This window comes from Coregonus clupeaformis, chromosome 4 (genome assembly GCF_020615455.1).
Source record: "Coregonus clupeaformis isolate EN_2021a chromosome 4, ASM2061545v1, whole genome shotgun sequence".
NCBI classification, from domain to species: domain Eukaryota; kingdom Metazoa; phylum Chordata; class Actinopteri; order Salmoniformes; family Salmonidae; genus Coregonus; species Coregonus clupeaformis.
Window position 1 is genome coordinate 12363966 of NC_059195.1, and position 27723 is coordinate 12391688.

General features: G+C 43.9%; 1 protein-coding gene across 2 annotated transcripts in view; it reads right to left on the minus strand.

The window, feature by feature from the left end:
- The window catches only part of LOC121553267 (tensin-1), a 222665-nt gene that overhangs the window by 19519 nt on the left and 175423 nt on the right, over nucleotides 1-27723 (minus strand). The window contains exons 17-22 of one of the 2 annotated variants that reach the window (XM_041866289.2): nucleotides 13952-15565; nucleotides 12298-12354; nucleotides 9375-9568; nucleotides 9093-9231; nucleotides 5273-5374; nucleotides 264-284 (exon numbers count right to left, since the gene is read on the minus strand). In XM_041866289.2, coding sequence (XP_041722223.2) covers nucleotides 264-284; nucleotides 5273-5374; nucleotides 9093-9231; nucleotides 9375-9568; nucleotides 12298-12354; nucleotides 13952-15565 — 2127 coding nt within the window. The remainder of the gene's footprint in view (nucleotides 1-263; nucleotides 285-5272; nucleotides 5375-9092; nucleotides 9232-9374; nucleotides 9569-12297; nucleotides 12355-13951; nucleotides 15566-27723) is intronic. The other variant, XM_041866298.2, reaches the window with a different exon arrangement.

Here is a 27723-nt window from a genome sequence, read left to right on the forward strand (position 1 = left end):
AAGATCGCTGGTTCTAATCCCCTAGCCGACTAGGTGAACAATCTGTCGATGTGCCCTTGAGCAAGGCACTTAACCCTAATTGCTCTGGATAAGAGCGTCTGCTAAATGACAAAAAATGTAAATGAAGTAACACCTGAAATGGGTGGATGAAAGTTGGATGGGAGATGAGGGAAAGAAGTGAGAAAAAAGGCTTTGCGGTTGTCTATGACAAGGGTTCTCTGGGGAAGTAAAAAAAATGCTTGATGATTGGGCGATCTTCTTACCTTCCTCGCCCTCACTATTTTCTGAGGCGCCGTGACGGACAGAATTCAAAGTGAAACAAGGAGTCAAGAACAAGAGAGAGAGGGAAGAAAAGAATGGGAGGAAGAGGATGAGAAGTAGTGTAGGGAGGGGAGGAAAAGAGGTTCGTGGAAGAAAGAAAGAAAGAACGAATGAAAGAAAGAAGAGGCAAAGAAGACACAATATGATGTCTGAGTTAAATCAAAGTTATATTCAAGCATCTGTAGTTTAACTCCATTTGCTAGAAGGCAGTGATAGTGTGTTTGTGTGCGCGTGCATGCGTGTATATTTGTGTGCATGTCAGCGTTGGAACAGTCAGCGGAGGAGGAACTACTGAGCAGAAGGGTCCACATCTCGTGAGCCAAGTCAAACATCCCTCCGAGAACCCAAGCACCTCATCCAGTAATGAGATATTATTGCTCCTGCCTCTGCTAGAACCAAACACTCCATAAAGGCTTAGAGAAGACAATAAAAAAGAGCACATGTTCAAAGGAGTCATTTGTTAAAATTATATTTCTGGGGGCTCTCTCACATTTAGCCTGTCGGCTGTGTAAATATGGGACTCGTCGCTTTGAAGACTGGACTAACATGCAACCCTATGAAGGTGGGCCATAAATCAAGCTTTCATTCACATTCCTCGGTCACTGAAATCAACCCCAATATAACCACATATGATACAAAAACACTGCTCAATTTACAAGCACTGGTGAACTGTTTCACAGAGAATGTTGCTACATTGATTATAGTGCCTCAAGCTAAAGCTAGGTTGTTATGCTAGCTTTTCTAGCCCTCAAGGGAATGGTGCTAGCTAGCCACACACCTCTCTAGATTTAGCCCTATGCTAACAATCGTTGAGGCCTCAAGGGTGTAGCACTATGCTAGTAGATGCTAACATGTTAGCACTATGCTACACTATACATACAAAAGTATGTGGACACCCCTTCACATTAGTGGTTTCAGCTATTTCAGCCACACCGTTGCTGACAGGTGTATAACATCGAGCACACAGCCATGCCATCTCCATAGACAAACATTGGCAGTAGAATGGCCTTACTGAAGAGCTCAGTGACTTTCAACGTGGCACCGTCATAGGATGCCACCTTTCCAACAAGTCAGTTTGTCAATTTTCTGCCCTGCTAGAGCTTCCCCGGTCAACTGTCAGTGCTGTTATTGTGAAGTGGAAACGTCTAGGAGTAACAACAGCTCAACCGCGAAGTGGTAGGCCACACATTAAAATCGTCTGTCCTCGGTTGCAACACTCACTATCGAGTTCCAAAATGCCTCTGGAAGCAACGTCAGCACAATAACTGTTCGTTGGGAGCTTCATGAAATGGGTTTCCATGGCCAAGCAGCCACACACAAGCCTAAGATAACCATGCGCAAAGCTGTCATCAAGGCTATTTGAAGAATCTCAAATATAAAATATATTTTGATTTGTTTAACAATTTTTTGGTTACTACATGATTCCATATGTGTTATTTCATAGTTTTGATGTCTTCACTATTATTCTACAATATAGAAAATAGTAAAAATTATGAAAAACCCTGGAATGAGTAGGTGTGTCAACTTTTGACTGGTACTGTACAGTATGTACAGTTGAAGTCGGAAGTTTACATACACTTAGGTTGGAGTCATTAAAACTCGTTTTTCAACCACTCCACAAATTTCTTGTTAACAAACTATAGTTTTGGCAAGTCGGTTAGGACATCTACTTTGTGCATGACACAAGTAATTTCTCCAACAATTGTTTACTGACAGATTATTTCACTTATAATTCACTGTATCACAATTCCAGTGGGTCAGAAGTTTAACACTAAGTTGACTTTGCCTTTAAACAGCTTGGAAAATTCCAGAAAATTATGTAATGGCTTTAGAAGCTTCTGATAGGCTAATTGACATCATTTGAGTCAATTGGAGGTGTACCTGTGGATGTATTTCAAGGCCTACCTTCAAACTCAGTCCGTCTTTGCTTGACATCATGGGGAAATCAAAAGAAATCAGCCAAGACCTCAGAAAAAAAAAGGTAGACCTCTACAAGTCTGGTTCATCCTTGGGAGCAATTTCCAAATGCCTGAAGGTACCACGTTCATCTGTACAAACAATAGTACGCAAGTACAAACACCATGGGACGACGCAGCCATCATACTGCTCAGGAAGGAGACGCGTTCTGTCTCCTAGAGATGAACTTACTTTAGTGTGAAAAGTGCAAATCAATCCCAGAACAACAGCAAAGGACCTTGTGAAGATGCTGGAGGAAACAGGTACAAAAGTATCTATATCCACAGTAAAACGAGTCCTATATCGACATAACCTGAAAGGCCGCTCAGCAAGGAAGAAGCCACTACTCCAAAACCGCCATAAAAAAGCCATACTACGGTTTGCAACTGCACATGGGGACAAAGATCATACTTTTTGGAGAAATGTTCTCTGGTCGGATGAAACAAAAATAGAACTGTTTGGCCATAATGACCATCGTTATGTTTGGAGGACAAAGAACACCATCCCAACTGTGACGCACAGGGGTGGCAGCATCATGCTGTGGGGGTGCTTTACTGCTGGAGGGACTGGTGCACTTCACTAAATAGATGGCATCATGAGGAAGGAAAATTATGTGGATATATTGAAGCAACATCTCAAGACATCAGTCAGGAAGTTAAAGCTTGGTCACAAATGGGTCTTCCAAATGGACAATGACCCCAAGCATACTTCCAAAGTTGTGGCAAAATGGCTTAAGGACAACAAAGTCAAGGTATTGGAGTGGCCATCACAAAGCCCTGACCTCAATCCTATAGAAAATGTGTGGGCAGAACTGAAAAAGTGTGTGTGAGCAAGGAGGCCTACAAACTTGACTCAGTTACACCAGCTCTGTCAGGAGGAATGGGCCAAAATTCACCCAACTTATTGTGGGAAGCTTGTGCAAGGCTACAATTTAAAGGCAATGCTACCAATAACTAATTGAGTGTATGTAAACTTCTGACCCACTGGGAATGTGATGAAAGAAATAAAAGCTGAAATAAATCATTCTCTCTACTATTATTCTGACATTTCACATTCTTAAAATAAAGTGGTGATCCTAACTCACCTAAGAGAGGGAATCTGTACTAGGATTAAATGCCAGGAATTGTGAAAAACTGAGTTTAAATGTATTTGGCTAAGGTGTATGTAAACTTCCGACTTCAACTGTAGCACAATGCAATCAGAAAAACCTTTATTCTTATATACACGTTGGATAAAAGCGTCTGCTAAATGGCATATATATTATTATTATTATTATACACTGAATAAAAATATAAACGCAACAATTTCAAAGATTTTACTAGTTCATATAAGGAAATCAGTAAATTCATTAGGCCCTAATCTATGCATTTAACATGAATTGAAATACAGATATGAATCTCTTGGTCACAGATACCTTAAAAAAAGGTAGGGGTGTGGATCAGAAAACCAGTCAGTATCCGGTGTGACCACCATTTGCCTCATGCAGCGCAACACATCTCCTTCGCATAGAGTAGATCAGGCAGTTGATTATGGCCTGTGGAATGTTGTCCCAGTCGTCTTCAATGACTGTGAGAAGTTGCTGGATATTGGCAGGAACTGGAACACACTGTCGTACACATAGATCCAGAGCATCCTGAACATGCTCAATGGATGACATGACTGGTGAGTATGCAAGCCATGGAAGAACTGGGACATTTTCAGCTTTCAGGAATTGTGCACAGATCTTTGCGACAAGGGGCCATGCATTATCATGCTGAAACATGAGGTGATGGTGGCGGATGAATGGCACGACAATGTGCCTCAGGATCTCGTCACGGTATCGTTAAAATGCTATTCCGTTCGTTGTCCTTAGCTTATGCCTGCCCATACCATAACCCCACCGCCACCATGGGGCACTCTGTTCACAACGTTGACATCAGCAAACCGCTCGCCCACATGACGTCATACACGCTGTCTGCCATGTACCAGGTACAGTTGAAACCGGGATTCATCCATGAAGAGCACAGTTCTCCAGTGTGCCAGTGGCCATTGAAGGTGAGCATTTGCCCACTGAAGTTGGTTATGACGCTGGTGAGGACGACGAGCACGCAGATGAGCTTCCCTGAGACGGTTTCTGACAGCTTGTGCAGAAATTATTCGGTTGTGGAAACCCACAGTTTCATCAGCTGTCCGGGGGGCTAGTCTCAGATGATCCCGCAGCTGAAGAAGTCGGATGTGGAGGTCCTGGGTTGGCGTGGTTACACGTGGTCTGCGGTTGTAAGGCCGGTTGGAAATAATGCCAAATTCTCTAAAACAACGTTGGAGGCGGCTTATAGTAGCGAAATGAACATTCAATTATTTGGCAACAGCTCTGGGGGATATTCCTGCAATTAGCATGCCAATTGCATGCTCCCTCAAAACATGAGACATCTGTGGCATTGTGTTGTGTGAGAAAACTGCACATTTTAGAGTGGCCTGTTTATTGTCCCCAGCACAAGGTGCACCTGTGTAATGATCATGCTGTTTAAATCAGCTTCTTGATATTCCACAGCTGTCAGGTGGATGGATTATCTTGGTAAAGAAGAAATGCTCACTAAAAGGGATGTAAACCAATTTGTGCACAACATTTAAAATAAATAAGCTTTTGGTGCGTATGAAAAATTTTGGGGATCTTTTATTTCAGCTCATGAAACATGGGACCAACACTTTACATGTTGCATTTATATTTTTGCTCAGTATATATATATATATATATTATATTTGCCAAGTACATTTACACATACCCAGAATTTTACTTGGTGATATGGTGCTGCTAGCAAAAGACAACATATTGAGACAGACTACAGACAGACAAATTTACACAAAGTTTACATACAATATACAAACTAGATAAAGTGAACATAGCACTGTAAGAATATGCTAACATGCTATAGAGGCTACATTATTCTATGCTTACAGTCTTTTCATGCCCATGAATGGAGCACAATGGCTAACACGCTAAGTAGTGCTAGCTCACCTGAGCCACTCTGGTTGAGGTGGATCTCGGCTGGGTTGTGGGGTTTGAGGCCCAGGGCAGAGAGAGGAGTCTTCATCAGGCCTGGAGGGGAACGAGCTTGGCCTAGCAGGAAAAGAGAACAACATGACTTAGCATTTAGCATGCCTCACTACAACAGTCTTAACAGCAAACACCTGTGCTGTTCATGTTGTACCTCTGTGTGTGTGTGTGTGTGTGTGTGTTTGCTGGTTTGGGTCTATGTAAGGTATGTACATGTATTCACTTGATAGGGTAATTTTTAGATTCCTGAATTCCAAGACAGGTTGCTCATTGCTGCACGTGTTCTATGAGCTCATCAGATGCCTCATAAATAGGACTGACTGACATGTGTAGCATGGGAACATAAAATACTGGTTTCCAGGACCTAGAATAACACTAGTCCTGGAATAAAAAATATGCTCAATGGAGAATATTGTTTGAAAGTTATTTTTAGTCCAGAACTAGGCTACCAAGTGTGTGTGTATACATATGGTACATACAGGTGCTGAGCTGTCAAGACATCATAACAACAGAATGTGACACAGTGACACAGAAAAACATTGGTGATATCATGACGGACACAGCTAGACGTGGGAGGGGTGTGTCCATGCCTCATGCTCTGTGGGATGACCATGCAGGTAACGTATCACACTGGGATCAGCCTCTGAGCGACACTGTCACAATAAACATGGCAGGATGTAAGCAAAGGTGCGCCATGCACACAAATGTACAGTGGCACAACTAGCCACTGAAGCACGACAACACTGATCAAAGAAATAACAACAGTAACTCACTGACATGTGTATAAAAGACTAGCCATACAGTGGCTTGTGAAAGTATTCACCCCCTTGGCATTTTTCCTATTTTGTTGCCTTACAACCTGGAATTAAAATGGATTTTTGGGGGATTTGTATCATTTGATTTACACAACATGCCTACCACTTTGAAGATGAAATATATTTATTTTTGTGAAACAAACAAGAAATAAGACAAAAAAAGAAAAGAAAACATGAGTGTGCATAACTACTTTTTTCTGGCCACACTCTGTGGCATGTATAGTGGTCCTATGGACAGATACTCCAATCTCCTCTGTGGAGCTTTGCAACTCCTTCAGGGTTATCTTTTGTCTCTTTGTTGCATCTCTGATTAATGCCCTCCTTGCCTGGTCCGTGAGTTTTGGTGGGTGGCCCTCTCTTGGCAGGTTTGTTGTGGTGCCATACTCTTTCCATTTTTTTATAATGTATTTAATGGTGCTCCGTGGGATGTTCAAAGTTTCTGATATTTTTTAAAAATCCAACCCTGCTCTGTACTTCTCCACAACTTTGTTCCTGACCTGTTTGGAGAGCTCCTTGGTCTTCATGGTGCCACTTGCTTGGTGGTGCCCCTTGCTTAGTGGTGTTGCAGACTCTGGGGCCTTTCAGAACAGGTGTATTTATACTGAGATCATGTGACAGATCATGTGACACTTAGATTGCACACAGGTGGACTTTATTTAACTAAGTATGTGACCTGAAGGTAATTGGTTGTACCAGACCTTATTTAGGGGCTTCATAGCAAAGGGGGTGAATACCTATGCACGCACCACTTTTCCGTTATTTATTATTTTGACGTTTTGAAAAAAGTAATTTTTTTCATTACACTTCACCAATTTGGACTATTTTGTGTATGTCCATTACATGAAATCCAAATAAAAATCAATTTAAATGACAGGTTGTAATGCAACAAAATAGGAAAAACGCCAAGGGGGATGAATACTTTTGCAAGGCACTGTATATGGTTTAACAAATAAAGATACTTGGGAGAAGTTGGTGCGTAACAAAACAACAGAGTAATGACAAAAGGAATACACAAATGACAACAGTCACATGGAGAGCAGTACCTTAGGAGAGTGAGGCTTAGTTATTTTGAAATATTTGTATATGCGCACATGTGTGTGTGTGTGCGTATGTGTGTGAATGAGCGTGAGTGAAAAAGTGTGTTTCCTTTATATGAGCAATCTAGTGTGGATCTCAAGTCCAGAAGGGGCTCTTATGTCTTAAGAGGTACTGCTCTCCAGTGGCATGCTGGGGAAAACCGTGCGGGGGGATATGATAGGCAGAAGGGGAGAGCTGGAGGTCACTTCAGGGTCACTGAGTCTCGGCCAAGATGGCCAACACGGTCAACAGTGGGACTAGGGACGTGCATCATCCTCCACTTACCAAAGAATCCCAATCAATTCTTTGTTCTGTTTGGCAACCTAAATGCCTTACAATGTGGTGGATCGTGTTGGGCAAATGGCTATCATGGAGGGACGCTCTAAAGGTCTAGAGCTGAGAGGGGTCCGTGGATGTGCCGGTGATTGGGATCTGGGTAGCCCTAAGCGCTGGTCCAACATCAGCTTTCCATACCCTGAATCCAAACATTACCAATGGGAGTGATGATACCAAACTGATAGAAGACCAGGCTTGCAGGGCAACAGTCAACGACACCACTAGCTCCATAGAGAGAAAACCAACACTGCCTCCTGCCTCGCAGTAATGGTTAGGGTTAGGGGCTGGAACGGCAGGGATAGACAGGGACAGACATATCCAGGGCCCCACCAATCTATCAAAGTATCTGTTTCAGTTTCTCTTCAAGACATTAAGTGTAAATTGAAGTTGAAGCATATTGAAAGTGGGATGCATACTTGAGTAGTAGCATACTACTAGTAGATCCCTAAATACTGGTAGATGCATGTAAGTGGATGCATACTTGACTAGAATCTTCTTACATGGAAAGAGATATCATAAATCATCATGGTTTAGCCAGGAAAAATAAGTACTCACTGCGTTTCCGCTTTGCATGGGAATTTATTTTGGGGGGTATAACACCTTTGAGTGCGATAAAAATGCTATGGGCTTTTTCTGGGTGTTTTTAGGGCTTTGCCCAGGGGGAGATGAGGTAACTAGTAGAGCTGGCAACTGACATGGTATTTGAAGGGATAGTTCACTCCATAATTTGTCAAACGTTTGAATACACAACTCACGCTATTGTTTGTGTGTAGATCCAGCTCAATGCCTTAACCAAAATGAACGCGGAAGATATGCACCAAATTAAATCAAGAAATTAGACAGTGCCTATCTTTCTTATAAAATATGTGCCTACTAAATACATCAGAAGACTGGTGGGATCCCAGGATATGTTGATCTGTGGATGGCAGCACATTCTCTAAACCCACTGAATTACTGCCTGGAAGGCAGGAGAGAAGTGGGATTCTTGTCTGATTTGATGACTCAGGCTTTTCTATGAGCCGACACGATTGCAAACAGTGTGGCCTCTCAGACAGTGTGGCCTCTGCAGTTATTAGGATCTATCCTGCACTTCCTACAAATCTGTCTGAATGAGTTTGAAATGGATTTTGTAATGTGGGAAATGTAGTTTATTGCCCTACATCGAAATGGGGTAGAATGCTCGGGAATAGAAGATGTAGTCTATTCTTTTTTTGAGAAGAAGAAGAAGAAGAAAAATGTTATGGTCCAAGAATTAAAACCAACCAGACAGAGCTAGACTAATGCCACCCTTACGTTATTGACCATAATATCAGTTGTATAGTTTCTACATTCTGAACTTGTACATGCCTGAATAAAACATGCTATTCTCATGTCCTATAATATCCTATACAGTTAAACTTTTGAGGTTTTCCTGATCAAGTCATATGGTAATTATTCCTAGAAATAACATCCTACTTCCTTCTTGGATAAATTTCTTTCGATTTGTTCTATGGTAAAAGCCTACATTCCCCTGAGTTCCACAGCGCCCACAGCCAGCCAGATGGGAGACTTACACAGGTTGAAGTAAGGGGTTTGCGGCGAGACAGGGAAGGCAGGGGTTTGGGGGAACACCTCACCACCAACAGTGGGCGTGGGGCTGACTGAGCCCCCTTCCATCTCCTCAAAGGCCTCTCTGTAGCTGTGCATGTGTCTCTGAAGGGATAGAAGACAAGGAGACACACACATTCGCGCACACACACACAAATTCATTAGTATTCATTATGGTCATCATAATCATATATCATCCTATGTGAGACACACTAGAGAAGGTTAAGGCTGAGGGCAGAGCATTCTACCTCCTTGGGCCGCCCCCCGGGATTCAGATTTATGGTGTTGACGAACTCCGGCGAGACGCAGCGAATGGGGGAGCGGACTGGGGGTTCGTAAGAGAAGTTTTCGTTGTGGCCGTTGAGACATTGTCCTTCGCTGGTGGTGCGGTGACGGGGCATGGCCAATGTCTCATCCAATGACATCCCATTGGACTGGACACCTGTCCAGATCATACGGGGGTCACATTCTATCAGAACAGTGTTTAGTAAAAAAATTAAATGCAAACACGTATCAGTATCATGCTCTTTGGAACACAATTTTTCACTTCAAACCAGCAATGTCTTGCACAGCCATTAATCCACAGAAACATCAGCATAACAGTCACAAAGTGTTCAAAAGTGAGCAGTAAGAAACGGCAAAGCTGACCTTTCAACATGCTACTTGATGTTGAACACTCGGACCAGAACGTTTCTCATTAAAATCAGGCACTGTTTATAAGAGCTCTGAGTTGTTTGGAGAGGAACAGTAGGGATCAATGTTCTTGTTGAACGCCACAAGATTATCAGGAACTCGCCGGTACATCAGTGAAACAGTCTAAATTTGTAATTATTGTTATCTGGGTAATACTCTGTCGCGGTAGCTAACGTTTTGAATGAACTTCAAAAGGCCCAGTAAGCTCATGAGTGGGTTTGGAGGGAAAGAGAGAGAGCTGCCACTGCCAGTGTAAAACAAAAATGATTTGTGTAAGATCTTAATGTTTTAGTTACTGCATGGTATGTTTTAGAAAATGTTTGACTTTTTTTTTTTAATTGCGCATAAACACCTCCCTTTTGCTTTTTCATGCAGGGTTTACGCAATGTACTCTGAAGCTAGTGCTGACTGTCTGCAAAAACTAACTATTCATCTGATTCATGTATTCTCCATGCCTGAAGTTCTGACATACCCTCCCAAAGATGGACAAGCATGCAAACACACCCTAGCGCGAGAGTCGAACGTTATAGAAACCGTGAAAAATATTTACGAGTCCTAGCTCAGCCTCTTTTGGCAGGATAAACCTGCCAAAGGGGGAGAGTTAGAGATAGCATTAGCATGCAGCTGCGGGAAACTAAGAGGCTAATAGTTACTGTCAGAATGGAGATGGCCTCTTTGGTCACACAAGAGTCAGACATGCCTTATGTGTTTACTCCAAATCATATCCATGACTGTGAGGAAGCATATCCATTTTCCACAACCCTTAAACTGAATGTAAAAACTACAAGGGTTTTAGAGGGAAAAAATGGTATTAAAGGATTGCAGCCTTCTAAGACGCCAACTAACTTCCTGTCTGTCTAGTGCACAACAGTGTATATACTGTATATCAACAGAAATCTAGTGTCACCAAGTGTGCTTTGTTCGAACCCAATTTACAGCATAACGAAACAGTACCATGGCAAGATCTAAGTGTAGGCCTAAAACGCCAAACCTGCACACATGCCATTCATATGCCCATCTTTTTAAATTCTTGATTTGCCTCCAATGGCGCTGCTTCAGTCGTGTCACATGTCTAGGCTGGGCTCTATTTTGATTTGTGGATCGAAGAGGGGCAATGTTCAATAAATTCTAAGCGCTGGCACTTGAATAGCAATGGTCCTGGGATACCGCAAAACAGATGGACCCAGGATGCACTGCTCTACAGTGGCGCCTGTCAAACACTGTATTGTTGCCCTGGCGATGGCTAATAGCTTCCAGCTGTTACAGCAGAGATTCCCTTGACTGACATATCTGGGGAATTGTTTTGTTTCCCCCTCTTGTTTTTCAAGCATATAAATACAAATATTGTATGATTTTTTTAAACTTAGGAAATTTGATAATATTTCCTATTTTATGAAGAAAGGGCTATCGCTCTCTTCATCTGCACCCATCGCTCCTGTGAGGGACTATCTTATGGCGCGGAAGGGTTATCTGGGGTGAAATTCATCGGAATTCCCTTAAAATAAATGTACTGAATAGATTAGAAACAGCTCTACGTATGTATATAAATACCCAAATAGAGTGTTTTTCTTCCAGTAGATCAGGTCAGACCCCATTCTAAACTGTCTACACCGGGAATGTCTGGTCTACTCATGCTCCATCTTTGCTCCAAGCCCTGAGCTGTAAGAAGCCATGTTAATAGAATAGATGTCATTGTGGTCATTCATTACAGTCCTTGGACTCCAAGGACTACTCTGGCTTTGGGGAGTACAGTGCAGTACTGCAGTCCGGACATCATTCCAGTCCCCTGAAAGAACAATACAGTCTGCGTCCTAGTCTATCTCTCCCAATGGACAGATAAGGCCTTCAGAATATTTCAAAAAGGCGGTCTAAAGCGGTCTTCCCCCTAGATTTAGTGCCCTTTGTCTGCGATGATAATGTTAAAAACAGAAGGGGGAAAAGAGCAGCTTTGAAAGAGGCCAGTGTCTCCTGGCCTTGGGTATTGTTCCCTGGCTTTGGCAAACGATATCTTGTGACATGCACTCTGCTGCGAGTCCGCACAGAGCCATCTTTGTGCTTCCTCATCTCGTTCTTGTAAAACGTAAACATTAACCCAAATGTTTTTTTTGGGTTGGGTCGATTCCTTAACCTTAAAAAATAAATATCAAACTGTCCCCTCCATCAATCACAGATGAAGGATGGTGTATTGGAAAAACTGGACATTAGAGGACATTGTTAGTTCTATGACATAGCGAAAGAGACAGCCAGAGGGAGAGAGACAGAAAAAGAGTGAGAGAGAGACAGAAAAAAAGAAAGATAGATCATGAGAAAAAAAGAGAGTAAGGTAGAAATGGAAAGAAAGGGAATAAACAGGAAGCAACAAATGCAAACAGCAAACTCAAACTGGCAGGCAGTGCCATGGAAAGATAGTCAGAAAGGTTAGTTTCGAAGAGGAGTCAAGTGGCAGGGGAAACAGGGAAGGAGAGGAGGGGAACGAACCAGAGAGGGAGAGGGAGCGACGGTGCTCAGACTGGCCTCGCATTCTGGCTGAGTACTCTGGGTAGGTAGAGTAGGGGCATGATTGGAGTTGGCAGGAGAATGAGGAGGAGGAGGATGGAGATGATGAAGAGGAGAGAGAATGATGGAGAGGTAGAGCGATAAAGAGATGGTCCACAGAAGATACGTTATTTGCTAGTTTATTAAAACTAAATCATAATTGCTTACAGTACAATGGAAATGTCAAACATCTATGATAAAAATGACTGGCATGATCAGTGAACATCAGTGAATCTATCAGAAATATAACCAACCAAGTGGACATGTCACATATGTTTCAGTGGACAGCTGCCTGTACATGTGGACAAAGTGGGCTTGTATCTCCTGACAACCACAATCATGTGATAAGGAAAGTCTACTATCAGTTGCCTTGAGCTGTCCAGACAGAGAAGCAAAGTGGTTGTGTGACAAGTAACTAACAAGGACAGAAGGAGGTTCTCCCTGTTCATTTATATTCTTCCTGCTTTTTATTCTTCCTGCTTGTTTTTCTTTTATCTCCTTTATGTTGTTGTTTTACTGTAAAGTGTGTTGCAATTTTAAATGCACTTTAAATGAAGTTTGATTTGATTTGATTTGATTTGATTTGTGTATAAAACCACAATAACAACACTTTCACTGTCTGGCCATAATGGTGTTTCACTGAAACTCATCATTTTAGAATCAAGAAGATGCATTAAGGTTTTTATTCTATTCAACTCCATTACTGTGAGAGTATCTTTCTTGGACTTGTTTTCAGAGATGTCCCTTCACAGCTTTCCAATGTGTTTCCGTATCACTACTCTTAGGTTTTATGACAGGTTTCCACACTGCTGACAGTTTCATGATGTCACTGACAGTGTAACCTTGTCAATGTGTGCTTGTTGGCATTCTTTTGCATCACTACTCATAAAAATGTTTGTGTGGCCTTATTAAGAGCCATTTGCCGTGTAAAGTCCTTTTAGCTTCACATAACAAGCTATCGCCCTATTGGACATAGGCTCAGTTCTCTTAGCACTATTTACATGAAAAACAACATTATTTTAGTAGGGTGCTAGAAGCTCTAAGCAATGAGCCAGATGTACTATTAGGTGTGTCCTCCATCTTGGGAGCAGTCAGTTCTGGGAAGCCTCAGTGCTTAATACAGTGCAGTGCAGGGTCTTACAGGGGAACGTCAAGCTGTAGCACTGTGTGTACAATGGCTTCATTGTGACCTCACAGGGCTCATATCAACGCCAACGTAGCCCATCAAAAGGGCAGAGCTTAGAGCCAGGAAAAGTCAAGCTGGGCTCACAATGGATATTCTGAGGATTACTTTTGTTACTCCGGGGGTTTTACAGTTCCATGTTGTACTGAAATATGTTTTCTGTGTGGGCTGTTCATCTCTTTGTGCAGTAAACAAAATGTTAAAAAACGACATTTAGGAAAGAAAATGTAATAAATTCTCTGTTTTAGGAGAAAACTATCAATATGTTCTCTGTTTGCATTTCATACATTTTCATGACAGTTATCACTTTTAACATCCTAATGTGTCCTCGCCTTGAGTATCACCTTCCTGTTTCCTTTGTATATTAAATCACACTTTTATGCCAATGACAACACATGAGATCTGCAGTCTTACCTGCCACGCGCTGGGCTACTAGGCCCTCCACATTGAATACTTCATCAGGCTCGGCACTGAGACTCTGCTGGAGCTCTGGGGACAGGGACGAGGACATTTTGCTTGGGGGGTACGTGTTAATCGGCTTCAGCTGCAGCTGGCCAACAGTAGTGGGGACCTGGGTGGGAGAGCTGGTCCAGGCGTCCCCTTGGCTGGAAGGTTCTGTGAGGAAGCCAGGGATGGAGACTACAGTGGGACCAGGCTGGTAGATGGCTGTGGGTCTCTGGACGGCAGAGGGCTCTGGTGACGTGGACGGCTGGATGGGGGAGGAACTCAGCGTGACCTTGGCTAGGCGGTGCGCATGGCTTCCCGAGATAGCTGAGTCGGCCTGGTAGGAGGGTCTTGCCTGGGTCTGGGAGAAGGACGGTTGCGTGGTCACCACAACTGCATTATCCCCCGGGGGAGCGCTCTGGGACTTGGGCACCTGCCCCAAAGGACAGCCTGGGTCCAGGTCCAGCATCAGCAGGTTGAGGGCCTCGATGGACTGCTCAATCTCCTGCTGCGAGGCGGTCTGGTGGTGGGGGAACTGGGGCAGGCTGTGGTGGCTCTGTAGAGGCATGGAGGGTGGAGGAGAGCCAAAATGGACGCTGTCCGTCACCGGCTCCTCTGGGACGCCATATTGCTGCCACACGTTGAGCCCCCGTTGGACGGCATCACGACTACTGGTGGTACGTGCTGGCGCTCTGGGGAGGGGTTTCTGCTCTGCACCAAACGACTGCGAGCGATACAGGTTCCCGTTTTGGCTGAAAATGTAATTGCTCGACGGGGGGACGGACTCGTCTGTCCCGTCCTGAGCTGAGGAGAGGCTTCGCACCAAGGTGACGGGAACCTGAGCGGCCACATCCTGTGAGCGAATGGCGATATTGATGACAGTATCTTCGGGGGGGATGCTCCTCTCCAGATAGGGAACCTCGTCCTGCCCGTTGATGACCGTCTCAGCCTGATAGTAGAGGTCTGCAGGTGTAGCTCTCCCTTCCAGGGACGACAGAGTGCCCAGGCTATCCACGCTGTTGCCCTCCTGGCTGGTGGGCAGCTCCACCTCGTCATCCAGAATATCCGTTTCCCTGTCCATTCTACTGTTGTGGCCGTTCACGTGAACTTGGGCGGGCACCAGGTGAAGTATTCCCCCTCCAACTCCTCCTCCTCCTAGTCCTATCTCCGTCCCTCCACCTGATGGGGAGGACAGGTAGCCCTGGCAGTGCATGGGGCCCTCCAGGCCGCTGAGCAGCTGCTCCAGCTCCTGCTTCTCCTGGGGACTGATGGGCTGGACGGCCGGGACTGTGCCTGAGTCTGGGACCTCTTCCTGGGTCGCTGGTGGCTGGCTCACTGGGAGGGCTGCCTGGGGGACTTGGGCTGCTGCTGCCGGGGCTGGCTCATCGGTGCGGTCAGTCTTGATAGAGGCGGTGGAGTTGCCAGAGTCGCTGCTCACCGACAGGGCTTGGTCGACTGCAGGCAGGACGTGTTCGGTGGCGGCAGGTGAGAGGCCGTTGGCAGTGACCGTGCCCTCGATGGACTCCTTCTTGCGAACTTTAGCGTAGAGGCTGCCGTCAAGAGGGCCCTGTGTGTGTATGACGTCTGGAGAGAGAAAAAGATGGAAAGAGGGTGTTTACAAAGAGGGAAATTTCACTGTACAGTATATTACGTACAATGGTCATCATTCAATTCATATGAATCAAGATGAAGAGCCAGTACACACAAAAATGTCATCATTCAATGTATATCATTCAAAGGTTTGTGGACATTTGGTATACTGAATATCATTACTTTTCAGCAACACAGACCTGTAATACCGATAAAGCAACTAAATCCAGTATAATTGAGAAAGAGAGAAAGTGCAAGAGGGAGGAGGGAAAGAGCAGGGAAAGGACAAAAGAGGAGTAGGTGGGGAAAGTGTAATTTGTCAGTGTGCAGGCGATGCCAAAACAGCTGCAGTTAAACTGAATACTGGCCCACTTCTGCCTATTTTACCAGCCTCTCTCTGACAGGAAATGAGAATGGGGCTGTGGCATGCGCTGTGGAAAATAGGATGAAATCACAGAAGCCTGGCTTGCACTTTCTCAAGCCAATACCACAAATCACAGCCACCTGAAATGCATTGGAAAATAGTTTATGTGTTTGTATACAGAGTATATTATGTATTATCTATGTTAATGCACATCACCCGGTTCTGATGGAATAAAACTGGCAATTGAGGTATTTTACAGAATGAGCTCAGAGCAAAGCAATGGATCATTGGTACATCATCCTGGAACACACAACTACACTTAAATATTCACGCACACACACACACACATGCACACTCATGCACACACACACACACACACACACACACACACACACAAGCACATACACAGGGCAGCCCCACTCCCTGTCCAGGGGACCTCCCAAGAGGTAGAGGGAGCCCCATCCAGAAGCACTGAGTCATGGTGGAAAAACTGCCTCACTAAGTAAGTAAGTAAACCCTGAAGGCCTTTCCTGCCCCCTTGGAATAGAAGCAAAACATGTCCTACCACAGACAAAAAACACACAGAGAAAGACACAAAATGCTAAATCACACGTACGCAATTCACTGGACAAACACATACTGTACGTGCACAAATGCACGCAATGCACACACACACACGTACACAAGTGCAGACACGCACACAGACCCACACACACACACACACGCCCTACACTATTCCCATTGATTCCTTGTGGTCAGGTCCTGTCACAATACATCAGTGAAGGGGATGACCACCTAAACCACCAGTGGCAAACTGCTATTCACAATGCCCACTTAGCAGCTGGCTCTATGCAGCATGACATTTAAACTGCCCTGCCATGCAAGCTCACATTGGAAACCACAATGCCCACAGTGCTATACAAAGATTTATATTTTGCCACTCTTGGAGGAGGACAATGGAAGTTGAACGAAGAATGCTCCTTATTACAACATATCATTAAAAAGCAGCACATTTCAGCATTCCAGCCTCCATCAGAGGGCATGAAGTGAGCATTGACGAAAAGTTATATCTAATTAAGCTTCCAGCTCCTCACCCCACACAGTTCCCATGAAGCTTTACAGGCTAGCGTTACAGCAAAGCCTGTATGGATGAAACAGCAGTGTGTGTGTGTGTGTGTATGTGTGTGTGTGTCTTGTGTGAGACAGAGTGTGTATGTTTTCTGAGATATCTCCTGATATACAAATCAGATTGTACAGCTGGGAACAGCAATGCACAAACAGAGCGTGCCATCCTAAAAAACCCAGTGCAAACATCACAAGCCTTCAGAAAACTTTGTGAATGCTTCTCTGTGAATGCAAAAGTCCATAGACCAGCACTGTTGTTGTTGTTTAGCTGATCTATGAGGTTCTGTAACGTTTCCTTTAACAGATATAGGGTCAGATTATCCTATTCCCAATCGTAACCATAAACATGAGAGGTATGAGGAAACATCTCACCCTGTATCAGTGGTTAAGGGCAAATTCTACCTACTCTTGTGATGTGACCTTTGACCTTTTGACCCCTGAAGCCACTTCCTGCCAGATGCTACAGGTCACCTGGTGAGGACCATAATGCCCTGGTATGAACTTTGAACCTGTCTCTGTAGGTTGACCCACCCCTCTCTGCAGGGTTGCCCATAAATCACTGCAAGGTCACACTTTTTCCATCTATTATACCAGACTAAGGGCTCTATTTTAACGAACCTAACGTAATGGTCAATCTAAGCGCAGTCAGTAACGTTATAGGTTCAGGGGTGTTTCCGAAATATCTTAGCTATTTTCACTATCAAAGTTATCTGCGCACTTGCTGGCATTGGAGCGAAAGGGCTGGGTTTTGATGAATAAACAAGTTATGAGTGTGTCGAGGCTTGGCCCCTCGCTGGCCAATCAGAACGTGCTCCATGGCAAAATATGTGGTTGCTTCAGGTTGTGTATTTACAGCCTTTTATAAATTGCCTTTGATTCAACTCCAATTCCAATGTTAGTCCGTTATAGTTTGTTAAATGGCTTACAGAAATGAAATAACAAAATGTAGACCTATCCTATTTGCTAAATAGGTTAAAATATACCTATTTGCAGTCCACATTGTTCTAAGTAATTGCATGGCTTCAATAGCATTCACACTGATATAGGGGATAGGCCTACTGTAAATTGCATTATGGCTGAGCATGGACATGCCAAACATTGTCAATAAGCAAGATTAAATTCATTATTGATAAGGCCTAAAAAGAGAACAAATCATTCTAATCAAATTCTAAACAAAACGAAACAACTTGTTTTAAATACGAAGTATACAGGCACCAAAGCACATTAGGCTACTCTTGTTCCATGCGCATTTGGGCAGTGTGAGTCACGGCTGGATAGGCTGCCTTTCTGCTGTCAAAATTCATGCCATAACCAACTGCGTTACCGCTAAAACTAGCTTTTGGTTGGTCTTCAATTTCTTTATCAGCGCTGCCTGAAATTAGCAATTTAGATAATGTTTTTAAGGACATACCTCAAATATTTTCACCCTGCCCATCTGAGCGCAAGCAAGCTGATATAAGACAGGTAAATTGCTGAAACTGGTGTTAGGGCTGGAAAATGCCAGTGCGCCAGTTTTTACATGACGAAATTGCAAACGAACATGCGTTTGACACTAGCGCCGCCATAACGCCAGCCGAAAATAGAGCCCAGAGTCCTATGTTATTAATTCCCCTGTCTTTAAAGGGCAATTCAACCACTTTTCAAACTAATTTTCATTATCTCCAGCACAATACCAGTGTCTACATATGTTGTAGAATTAAAAAAGTTCTGCCCGATGACATCATGAAAAGTTACTTGGGGAGCAAGAAAACACCCTCCCTATGGCTAGAAATGTATTGCTGCTTTTGAAAGTAACAGTTTTTCTTACTTTTAATCCTACTGTGTGATGTCACAGAGAAGCATTTCTTAGGACCTTTCTTATATTTTTAACCACAGATTATAGAAAGGCGCCATTTTCATATATGTAGACACTGGTATGGTGCTGGAGAAAATTGATATGATGTTGAAAAGTGGAGGAATTGCCCTTTAAGGTACAATCTGAATCTGGGATCTGAGAATCTCTTCAATGGTCATTTCAATTCGTAATAAATGGGGTTGATGTTTTGCTGAACAACATTAAACAACATTAAACACAAGGACCCTCGAAACTGCACTAAATAAGCTTAAGTCTCCTTTCAAGGCTTAGGCTGATGTCTCGACAGCCTGTTTCTTTCCTTTCACTGGCCTAGGTCACAGTCCAGGACTTCCTTTAAGAACAGCATTGCTTGGAAAAAGTGATTATTTTCCCCTTCATCTACTCTGTTGCCGTGGACAACATCTTCCTTTACTGAGAGTCTGGAAGGTTCTAGAGAAATAACTTCAAAACAATACAGACATAACATCTTCTACCACACAAAGAAAGTCACTGATATTGCACTCTGAATGGCGCATAAATACCTTTGTTGTCCCTCCGACAGATGCAAACAGAAGAGTAGCACACACCAATGTCACAGTGAAGTCTCCCAAAACTTGAGCTCCAATTTCAACTTCAACCCAGACGTCTGACCCTGACTGAAGAGTTCAACCCATAGACTGTGGTGTAAAACCAAAGAAAGGCGTCATCATCATGTCTTTATTTACCTCTTAGTGTCACTTCTAAGGGTCAAATGACCACATTAAATGGGGTACGCACACATACTTATAAATCCTACAGACATAGATGTCCTGAAAGATGAGCAGCTCTTTTTCTATCTGTTTTAGCACCTTTTTAATCACCTGCTTACGGCCAAATGTGACACAACTGGCAACAGATCCAAATGTGATACATAACCGCCAACCGATAGTAAATCATCCGGTGCAGCTCAACACATCATCCCTGAATACCCAGTATTAATAGTGAAGACAGACACACATGGCAAAGCACTTGGAAAGGAAGCTACTTGTAGGTTCTGGATCTTACTTTCAATAAGTTTCCGATCTTATATAATTGAAGGTATTCCAAAAGCACAACAGATAAAGCGCGAAAGGAGCTCCCCTACCTGTGTGAAAGCGGCCGTTGGTACAGTCCAGAGGAATATGGGAAAAGCCCTAGTGCTACCCCAAAGCGGAGCCCCCGGAGCAGAACATTGCGGAGCTGAATGGGGGGGGTTGTCTTGGCTCAGAAGGCTAATCGTGTTGTGAGAGCCGCTGCTGTTGTGGACTAGTGTTGACTGGCTGCCTGTCTAAGCTACTCTGAGTGAGCTACTGCTGTGAAGTCCCATGAACTCTTACAACAGTCTCTGTGTGTCTGTTTGGGGAGAGGGGCAGCCACACACACCACAGTATGTGTTTGACTGAGTGACATCACTTCTCTCTCTCCCTCTGTTTTCCTCTCTCACACACACACAAGGAAGAACCGATCCACATTCAACACACACAGAAACACACAGACCCCCCCCAACACACACACAATACTGTACACCTCCCACCCACCCACACAAAGAAATGAGCCACTCCTTATGTTGGCTCCTGTCGCAAACGTTCCTGCAATGGAAAAGAGCCACTAAGTCCAATGACTGACATTTTACTAGCTATCTGAGCCAGCACTAGGGAAAGAAACAAGCTGTTCCTGTGAAAGAAAGAACCACACCCTGTATTGGGATGGGAGGAAATAATGAGAAGGAAATGAAAGAGCAAGGAAAAGGTGATGAGAAAGAACCAGAGAAGAGAGATTAAGGTGATAGTAAGACGTGCTCAATAGTATCTGATCTGGAGCAGGGTACTAATGAGATTACATACACGCAGATACATGCACACACACGCACACACGTACGCACATACACACACACTACCTTTGCATCTGCACATTCTAGTCTTGTTACATATACACAATGTAAAGTGCACTGATATTTTCCGTACTAAGCTCAAACTCTTCTGTTTGAGCGTCCATTGAGGTCCATTTTACTTAGCCATCTCTTAGGCATATCACAGTGGATTTATTGTGGAACAACAGAGAACAAACATTCTGCTTCTCTCTTCCAATCTGATAACACACATGAAACTAAGACTAGACGGAGCAGTAAGCATAAATAGCCAACACACTAGTTCATGTGCTGATAAACCTTGATACGCCAACACAGCAAATTCAGCAGCAACCGAACACGAGGTACACAACATAATGTAAAATCATAATCAAGACAGTCCCCCTCTCTTGGTCTCCCTCCTTTGAGTCCAATTTTCTCTCTCTTCCACTCTCTCATCATCAGCATCATCATCATCATTCATCCTCTTTGTACAGCTCTGTGCTGCTCAGTCAACTCAGAGTTAATAATGATGATGGCAGACTATTCTAAGCTATAAAGTAAGTGCTGAAGATTATTCTAGGCTGAGACGCTCACATGTCAGATTTAGCCATGCTTTAGTTCTCCCTCCTCAAGTTGTATCTTAAGGGTCTTACATTTAGGATAGTCACAGTAGCAGGAGGGGAGGTCAGATACCGAACAGAGATAGAACATCTAATGCCTTTGCAGCGTTTTACAACGGCCCCGCTATTTCTGTCTCTGTGTTTTCTTGACTCACTCGCTCCAGGAGGCAAATGCCTTTCTGTGTGATCATACCCACAGTTGTCAGGGGACCTGTCATCATTCCTGACACCTTGCCCTGCCTAATTGCCCAGCAGGGAGATCGTACCATGGCATTTGCCCTGTCTGTCTCAAACTATTTGTCACCACATGATGTGTGTGTGTGTCTTTGATATCATGCTCCCCTTGGAGCGAGTGAGCTGTACAGTTCTCAGAGATCACATCTCAAACTACTGGAAGTTCACTATTATCTACTTAGCCTCTTCACTCCGGGAGACCTTTACACAGATCTCCCATCACTGAAGGCGACATCCCGTATATATTTACCAGCCCTCTAGTTTACCTATTTGTGAGAAACCATCACCGAACGCAAATCTATAATCCGGAATGCCTTACCAGTTGTTTCGGGCTACACAATGTGTGAACTATGGTAAAAATAAACGTTTAAATGTACATTTTCCGAAGCTCACTCACTAGTCCCCCACATCCTACGTAGTGGTTGCCAAGCGAGATTACCACATGATCCCAGATGGCAGCGCAACTTTAGGGCGATATGGTGTGAATTCGGTCAACTCAGGAAAAGTTGGATATAAACGTTTCTTTTCACACATTGTATAGCCAAAACAACTGGTAAGGCATTCCGGATCAATATGTAACGTTACAGGTTTCCCGGAGCGAAGAGGCTATGATATACTTAGCTAATAATCTAATGTCCTGTTTTGACTTGGATGTGAATTAAAACCAACCAAAATTCCACTTTTTTTATGTTTAGAGGTTCTGTCTTCCAGATGCTCCCCCAGTGTTACCTTTGACCCCGGTGTGTGTGTGTGTGTATGTGTGTGTGTGCAAGTACATTTCAAATTCCAAAGAAACCAGAACTATCGTGGGGGGTTGACGGTCCACTGGCCACAAGTGCTACATTGAAAACAAAGCTGTGATGATGACTGCGTTCAGTGAGAACATAACCTTGGGCACTAATGGAATCAATCAAGGGAGTTTAGAGTTTGGCATCGAGCCAATCCATTCCAAGCCCCCTGGAGAGCAGGCTACTTAGATCCCTATCTGTACATGGAGATGTTTTTGGCACAGGCCATATTTGGACAGAGTTAATGGCTAAACTATTGACTGGTCCTTCAGTGGCCATCAGCAGGTTTTTTGTGAAACGCTGCTGTAACTGTAAAGGCACGAGGGCAGATACAGAGGGAGGACGATACGGTAACAGAGTAAGGAACAGATTTGGCTTTGAACGCACAGTAGATGAAATCCAGTCAGTTTAAGTTAGGACAGAAGCCTGTGTGAATCAGATGCCTTTGCAAAACTGGAGCTGATTTCTGCTGAGTAAGTCCCCGGAGCACCATGCCCTTGCCTCCATCTAAAGCCTTGCTGTATCTCCCCCAAACACTTACTATACTGTCAGCAAAGAAGCCCACTCTGTGCTAATGGAGGCTTTATTTAAAAGTGGAGGACATTTAAAATACATCAATGATGGCTCACCTTCTAGATCTATGAGACAGCACTACATGGAGAAAGTGTTTGGGGTTTGGAAAGACAAGATCTTTACAAATGGGTTTCATATAGAATGGTCAGATACCTTCAGTCAGTATTCATCTGCTATATTCATCTGCCCCCCACACACACACACACATACACACACACGCACACGCACACACACACACTTGTACACAATCATGTGTCACAGCCACAGTCTCTCTCTATGTAGAGCTAAGGTTTCACTCTGGATGAAGTTTTTGTCTAAGGAAAAGCAATCAAGCTCTGCTCAACTCATAGCGCTGCATGGGAAAATCCTGAGGCCCATTTGAGGTGATGCTTTGATCGGCTCGCCATGGCTGGGGCTGTGGTCTGGAGAGGACCCAAGGAGGATGAGCAGCCACTCATTCCACATCTACTGGCTAGAAGCAGACAGGATAATCCCTACTCAAAGCCATCAGACACATTAAGTGCTGTTCAAATCAACTTCATTCTCTAACAATGAGTGTACACTTGGTCAACATACAGTGGGGGAAAAAAGTATTTAGTCAGCCACCAATTGTGCAAGTTCTCCCACTTAAAAAGATGAGAGAGGCCTGTAATTTTCATCATAGGTACACGTCAACTATGACAGACAAATTGAGAATTTTTTTCTCCAGAAAATCACATTGTAGGATTTTTAATGAATTTATTTGCAAATTATGGTGGATAATAAGTATTTGGTCACCTAAAAACAAGCAAGATTTCTGGCTCTCACAGACCTGTAACTTCTTCTTTAAGAGGCTCCTCTGTCCTCCACTCGTTACCTGTATTAATGGCACCTGTTTGAACTTGTTATCAGTATAAAAGACACCTGTCCACAACCTCAAACAGTCACACTCCAAACACCACTATGGCCAAGACCAAAGAGCTGTCAAAGGACACCAGAAACAAAATTGTAGACCTGCACCAGAATGGGAAGACTGAATCTGCAATAGGTAAGCAGCTTGGTTTGAAGAAATAAACTGTGGGAGCAATTATTAGGAAATGGAAGACATACAAGACCACTGATAATCTCCCTCGATCTGGGGCTCCATGCAAGATCTCCATGCAAAAATCCCAGAACCACACGGGGGGACCTAGTGAATGACCTGCAGAGAGCTGGGACCAAAGTAACAAAGCCTACCATCAGTAACACACTACGCCGCCAGGGACTCAAATCCTGCAGTGCCAGACGTGTCCCCCTGCTTAAGCCAGTACATGTCCAGGCCCGTCTGAAGTTTGCTAGAGTGCATTTGGATGATCCAGAAGAGGATTGGGAGAATGTCATATGGTCAGATGAAACCATATATAACTTTTTGGTATAAAAACTCAACTCGTCGTGTTTGGAGGACAAAGAATGCTGAGTTGCATCCAAAGAACACCATACCTACTGTGAAGCATGGGGGTGGAAACATCATGCTTTGGGGCTGTTTTTCTGCAAAGGGACCAGGACGACTGATCCATGTAAAGGAAAGAATGAATGGGGCCATGTATCGTGAGATTTTGAGTGAAAACCTCCTTCCATCAGCAAGGGCATTGAAGATGAAATGTGGCTGGGTCTTTCAGCATGACAATGATCACAAACACACCGCCTGGGCAACGAAGGAGTGGCTTCGTAAGGAGCATTTCAAGTTCCTGGAGTGGCCTAGCCAGTCTCCAGATCTCAACCCCATAGAAAATCTTTGGAGGGAGTTGAAAGTCTGTGTTGCCCAGCGACAGCCCGAAAACATCACTGCTCTAGAGGAGATCTGCATGGAGGAATGGGCCAAAATACCAGCAACAGTGTGTGAAAACCTTGTGAAGACTTACAGAAAACGTTTGACCTGTGTCATTGCCAACAAAGGGTATATAACAAAGTATTGAGAAACTTTTGTTATTGACCAAATACTTATTTTCCACCATAATTTGCAAATAAATTCATAAAAAATCCTACAATGTGATTTTCTGGAGAAAAAAATGCTCATTTTGTCTGTCATAGTTGACGTGTACCTATGATGAAAATTACAGGCCTCTCTCATCTTTTTAAGTGGGAGAACTTGCACAATTGGTGGCTGACTAAATACATTTTTTCCCCACTGTAACCTCTTTCGAAAGGCCTCATTTCCATACACATAGCTTATTCCATTATAGTTACTCTTGAAATAGGTCTGTGTAATACTGATGGGGCCCAATAGAGTACTTTGAACTTTGCAGTCATTGAGTCCATTCACACACACAGTCTAGAGAACCAAGTTACAGACTATCTACTCCAGAATGCCACAAAATAGGACGACTTCCTCATGAAAAGAACCAAACAAAGTCCCATTTCCTCCATGGCTACTGCCTGTTCAACTGTGGTGCCTCATTACTTCAGGCACATCATTGGACAGCAATTAAGCAATTCAAAGGACCCTATGCGGTGAAGCTGACAAACAGAGGGAGACACGGCCATGCCAGACTGTTGGCTGTGTGCGGTGTGTGTACGGTGTGTGTGTTGTGTGTGTTGTGCGGTGTGTGTGTGTGCATGTGTGAGTGTGTGCTGCCAGGTTGTTGGCTGGGTGCAGCGTGGGCGGTGAATCAGCACTTTCTATTGTCCTAATCTAGAACTAATTCCTCGGGCTCAGACTAGCTGGCCTTGTTCAGTTAGGGGGGCAAGAAGCGGATTCCATATCTTCATACTTACACTGTATTTTTGTGTTGAAGTTTTGAAAAAGTTTGACATTTTATGTTGGTCATTGTCTGTAACTGTGTGTAACCTGGTAAAATAAAACGCTGATGTTTTGGTCATGCTGGTGAAGTGTATCTGTGTTAGATAATGTCCAGTGACAGAAAACAGGAAAGAGCAGGACGAGATAACCGAAGGCTCTATTAAGATAGTATGAGTGGAGTGTCGGGTTGCAATCCCCCAAGGATCCCAAAGGATGTGTATGTGTGTTTGTGTGTGTGTGTGGGTGGGTGCGTGTGCGTGTGCGCGCGCGTATGTGTGTGTGTGTGCAGTGTTGGGAAAAATTACTAAATTGTCATACTTGAGTAAAAGTAATGATACCTTATTAGAAAATGAAAGTCACCCAGTAAAACAGTACTTGAGTACAAGTCTAAACGTATCGGGTTTTACATTTACATTTACATTTTCGTCATTTAGCAGACGCTCTTATCCAGAGCGACTTACAAATGTATATTTTTACAAATGTTTGGGCTGGGGTAAAGGGGGGTAGAAGGATTACTTTATCCTATCCCAGGTATTCCTTAAAGAGGTGGGGTTTCAAGTGTCTCCGGAAGGTGGTGAGTGACTCCGCTGTCCTGGCATCGTGAGGGAGCTTGTTCCACCATTGGGGTGCCAGAGCAGCGAACAGTTTTGACTGGGATGAGTGGGAACTGTGCTTCCGCAGAGGTAGTGGGGCCAGCAGGCCAGAGGTGGTTGAACGCAATGCCCTCGTTTGGGTGTAGGGACTGATCAGAGCCTGAAGGTACGGAGGTGCCGTTCCCCTCACAGCTCTGTAGGCAAGCACCATGGTCTTGTAGCAGATGCGAGCTTCAACTGGAAGCCAGTGGAGTGTGCGGAGGAGCGGGGTGACGTGAGAGAACTTGGGAAGGTTGAACACCAGACGGGCTGCGGCATTCTGGATGAGTTGTAGGGGTTTAATGGCAGTAGTGGAAAAGGTACTGAATTGTCATACTTGAGTAAAAGTAAAAAGTAAAAGTAAATGCTATACATCAAATTCCTTCTATTAAGCAAACTAGATGGCACAATTTTCTTGTTTTTAACATTTACGGATAGACAAGGGCACACTCCAACACTCAGACATCATTTACAAATGTAGTATTTGTGTTTTGTGAGTCCGCCAGATCAGAGGCAGTAGGGATGACTACGCATTATATTAATAGGTGCGTGATTGGACCATATTGCTGTCCTCCTGCCTGAGCATTCGAAATATAATGAATACTTTTGCGGGTCAGGGTAAATGTATGGGAGTAGAAAGTACATATTTTCTTTAGGAATGTAGTGGAGTAAAAGTAAAAGTTGTCAAAAAAATATAAATAGTAAAGTAAATTACAGATACCCCAAAAAACTAGTATTTTTACTTAATACTTTACACCACTGTGTGTGTGTGTGCATATGGCTATATGTTAAAACAGGGCTAAAGTGTAACATTGATGAAACATACAGTACATGCCTGCATCTATGATTGTGTGTGTATGTTTGTGTATGTATAGCTATACCTCTTATGTGTAACCAAACCTCCCCAGTAAACCTTAGCCCTGTGTTTACCCACACCCAGCTCAGAGGGTTGCCTATTCAACAGGTTAAGTAACCCGTGCAGTGGGACGGTATGAAGGGAGAGGAGGCCTGAGAGCGTAAAAATAAAACAAGACAGCGGTGGCTAATAAAGACAGGGTGTGTTGCTGGTCCTATCCTCCTCTCCTCCTCCTCCTCCTGTCCTCCTTTCCACTCCTCCACACACGCCCATTTCCCAGAGGTAGTTAAGCCCAAAGGCAAACACTGTTATACCGTGAGCTGAGAGAGAGAGAGACTGTCTGGACACCAGCTGGAGTCAAGCTGTGAGGGACCAGTCGTTCATGCACATTAGCACCCATGGCTAACAGCTACAGGCTAACAGCGCTAACAGCTAGCGTTGTTTCTCTAAGACCAGACAGTGTCCCAGGTAGCCACTCCATAAGCAGTCAGGCAAGTGCCC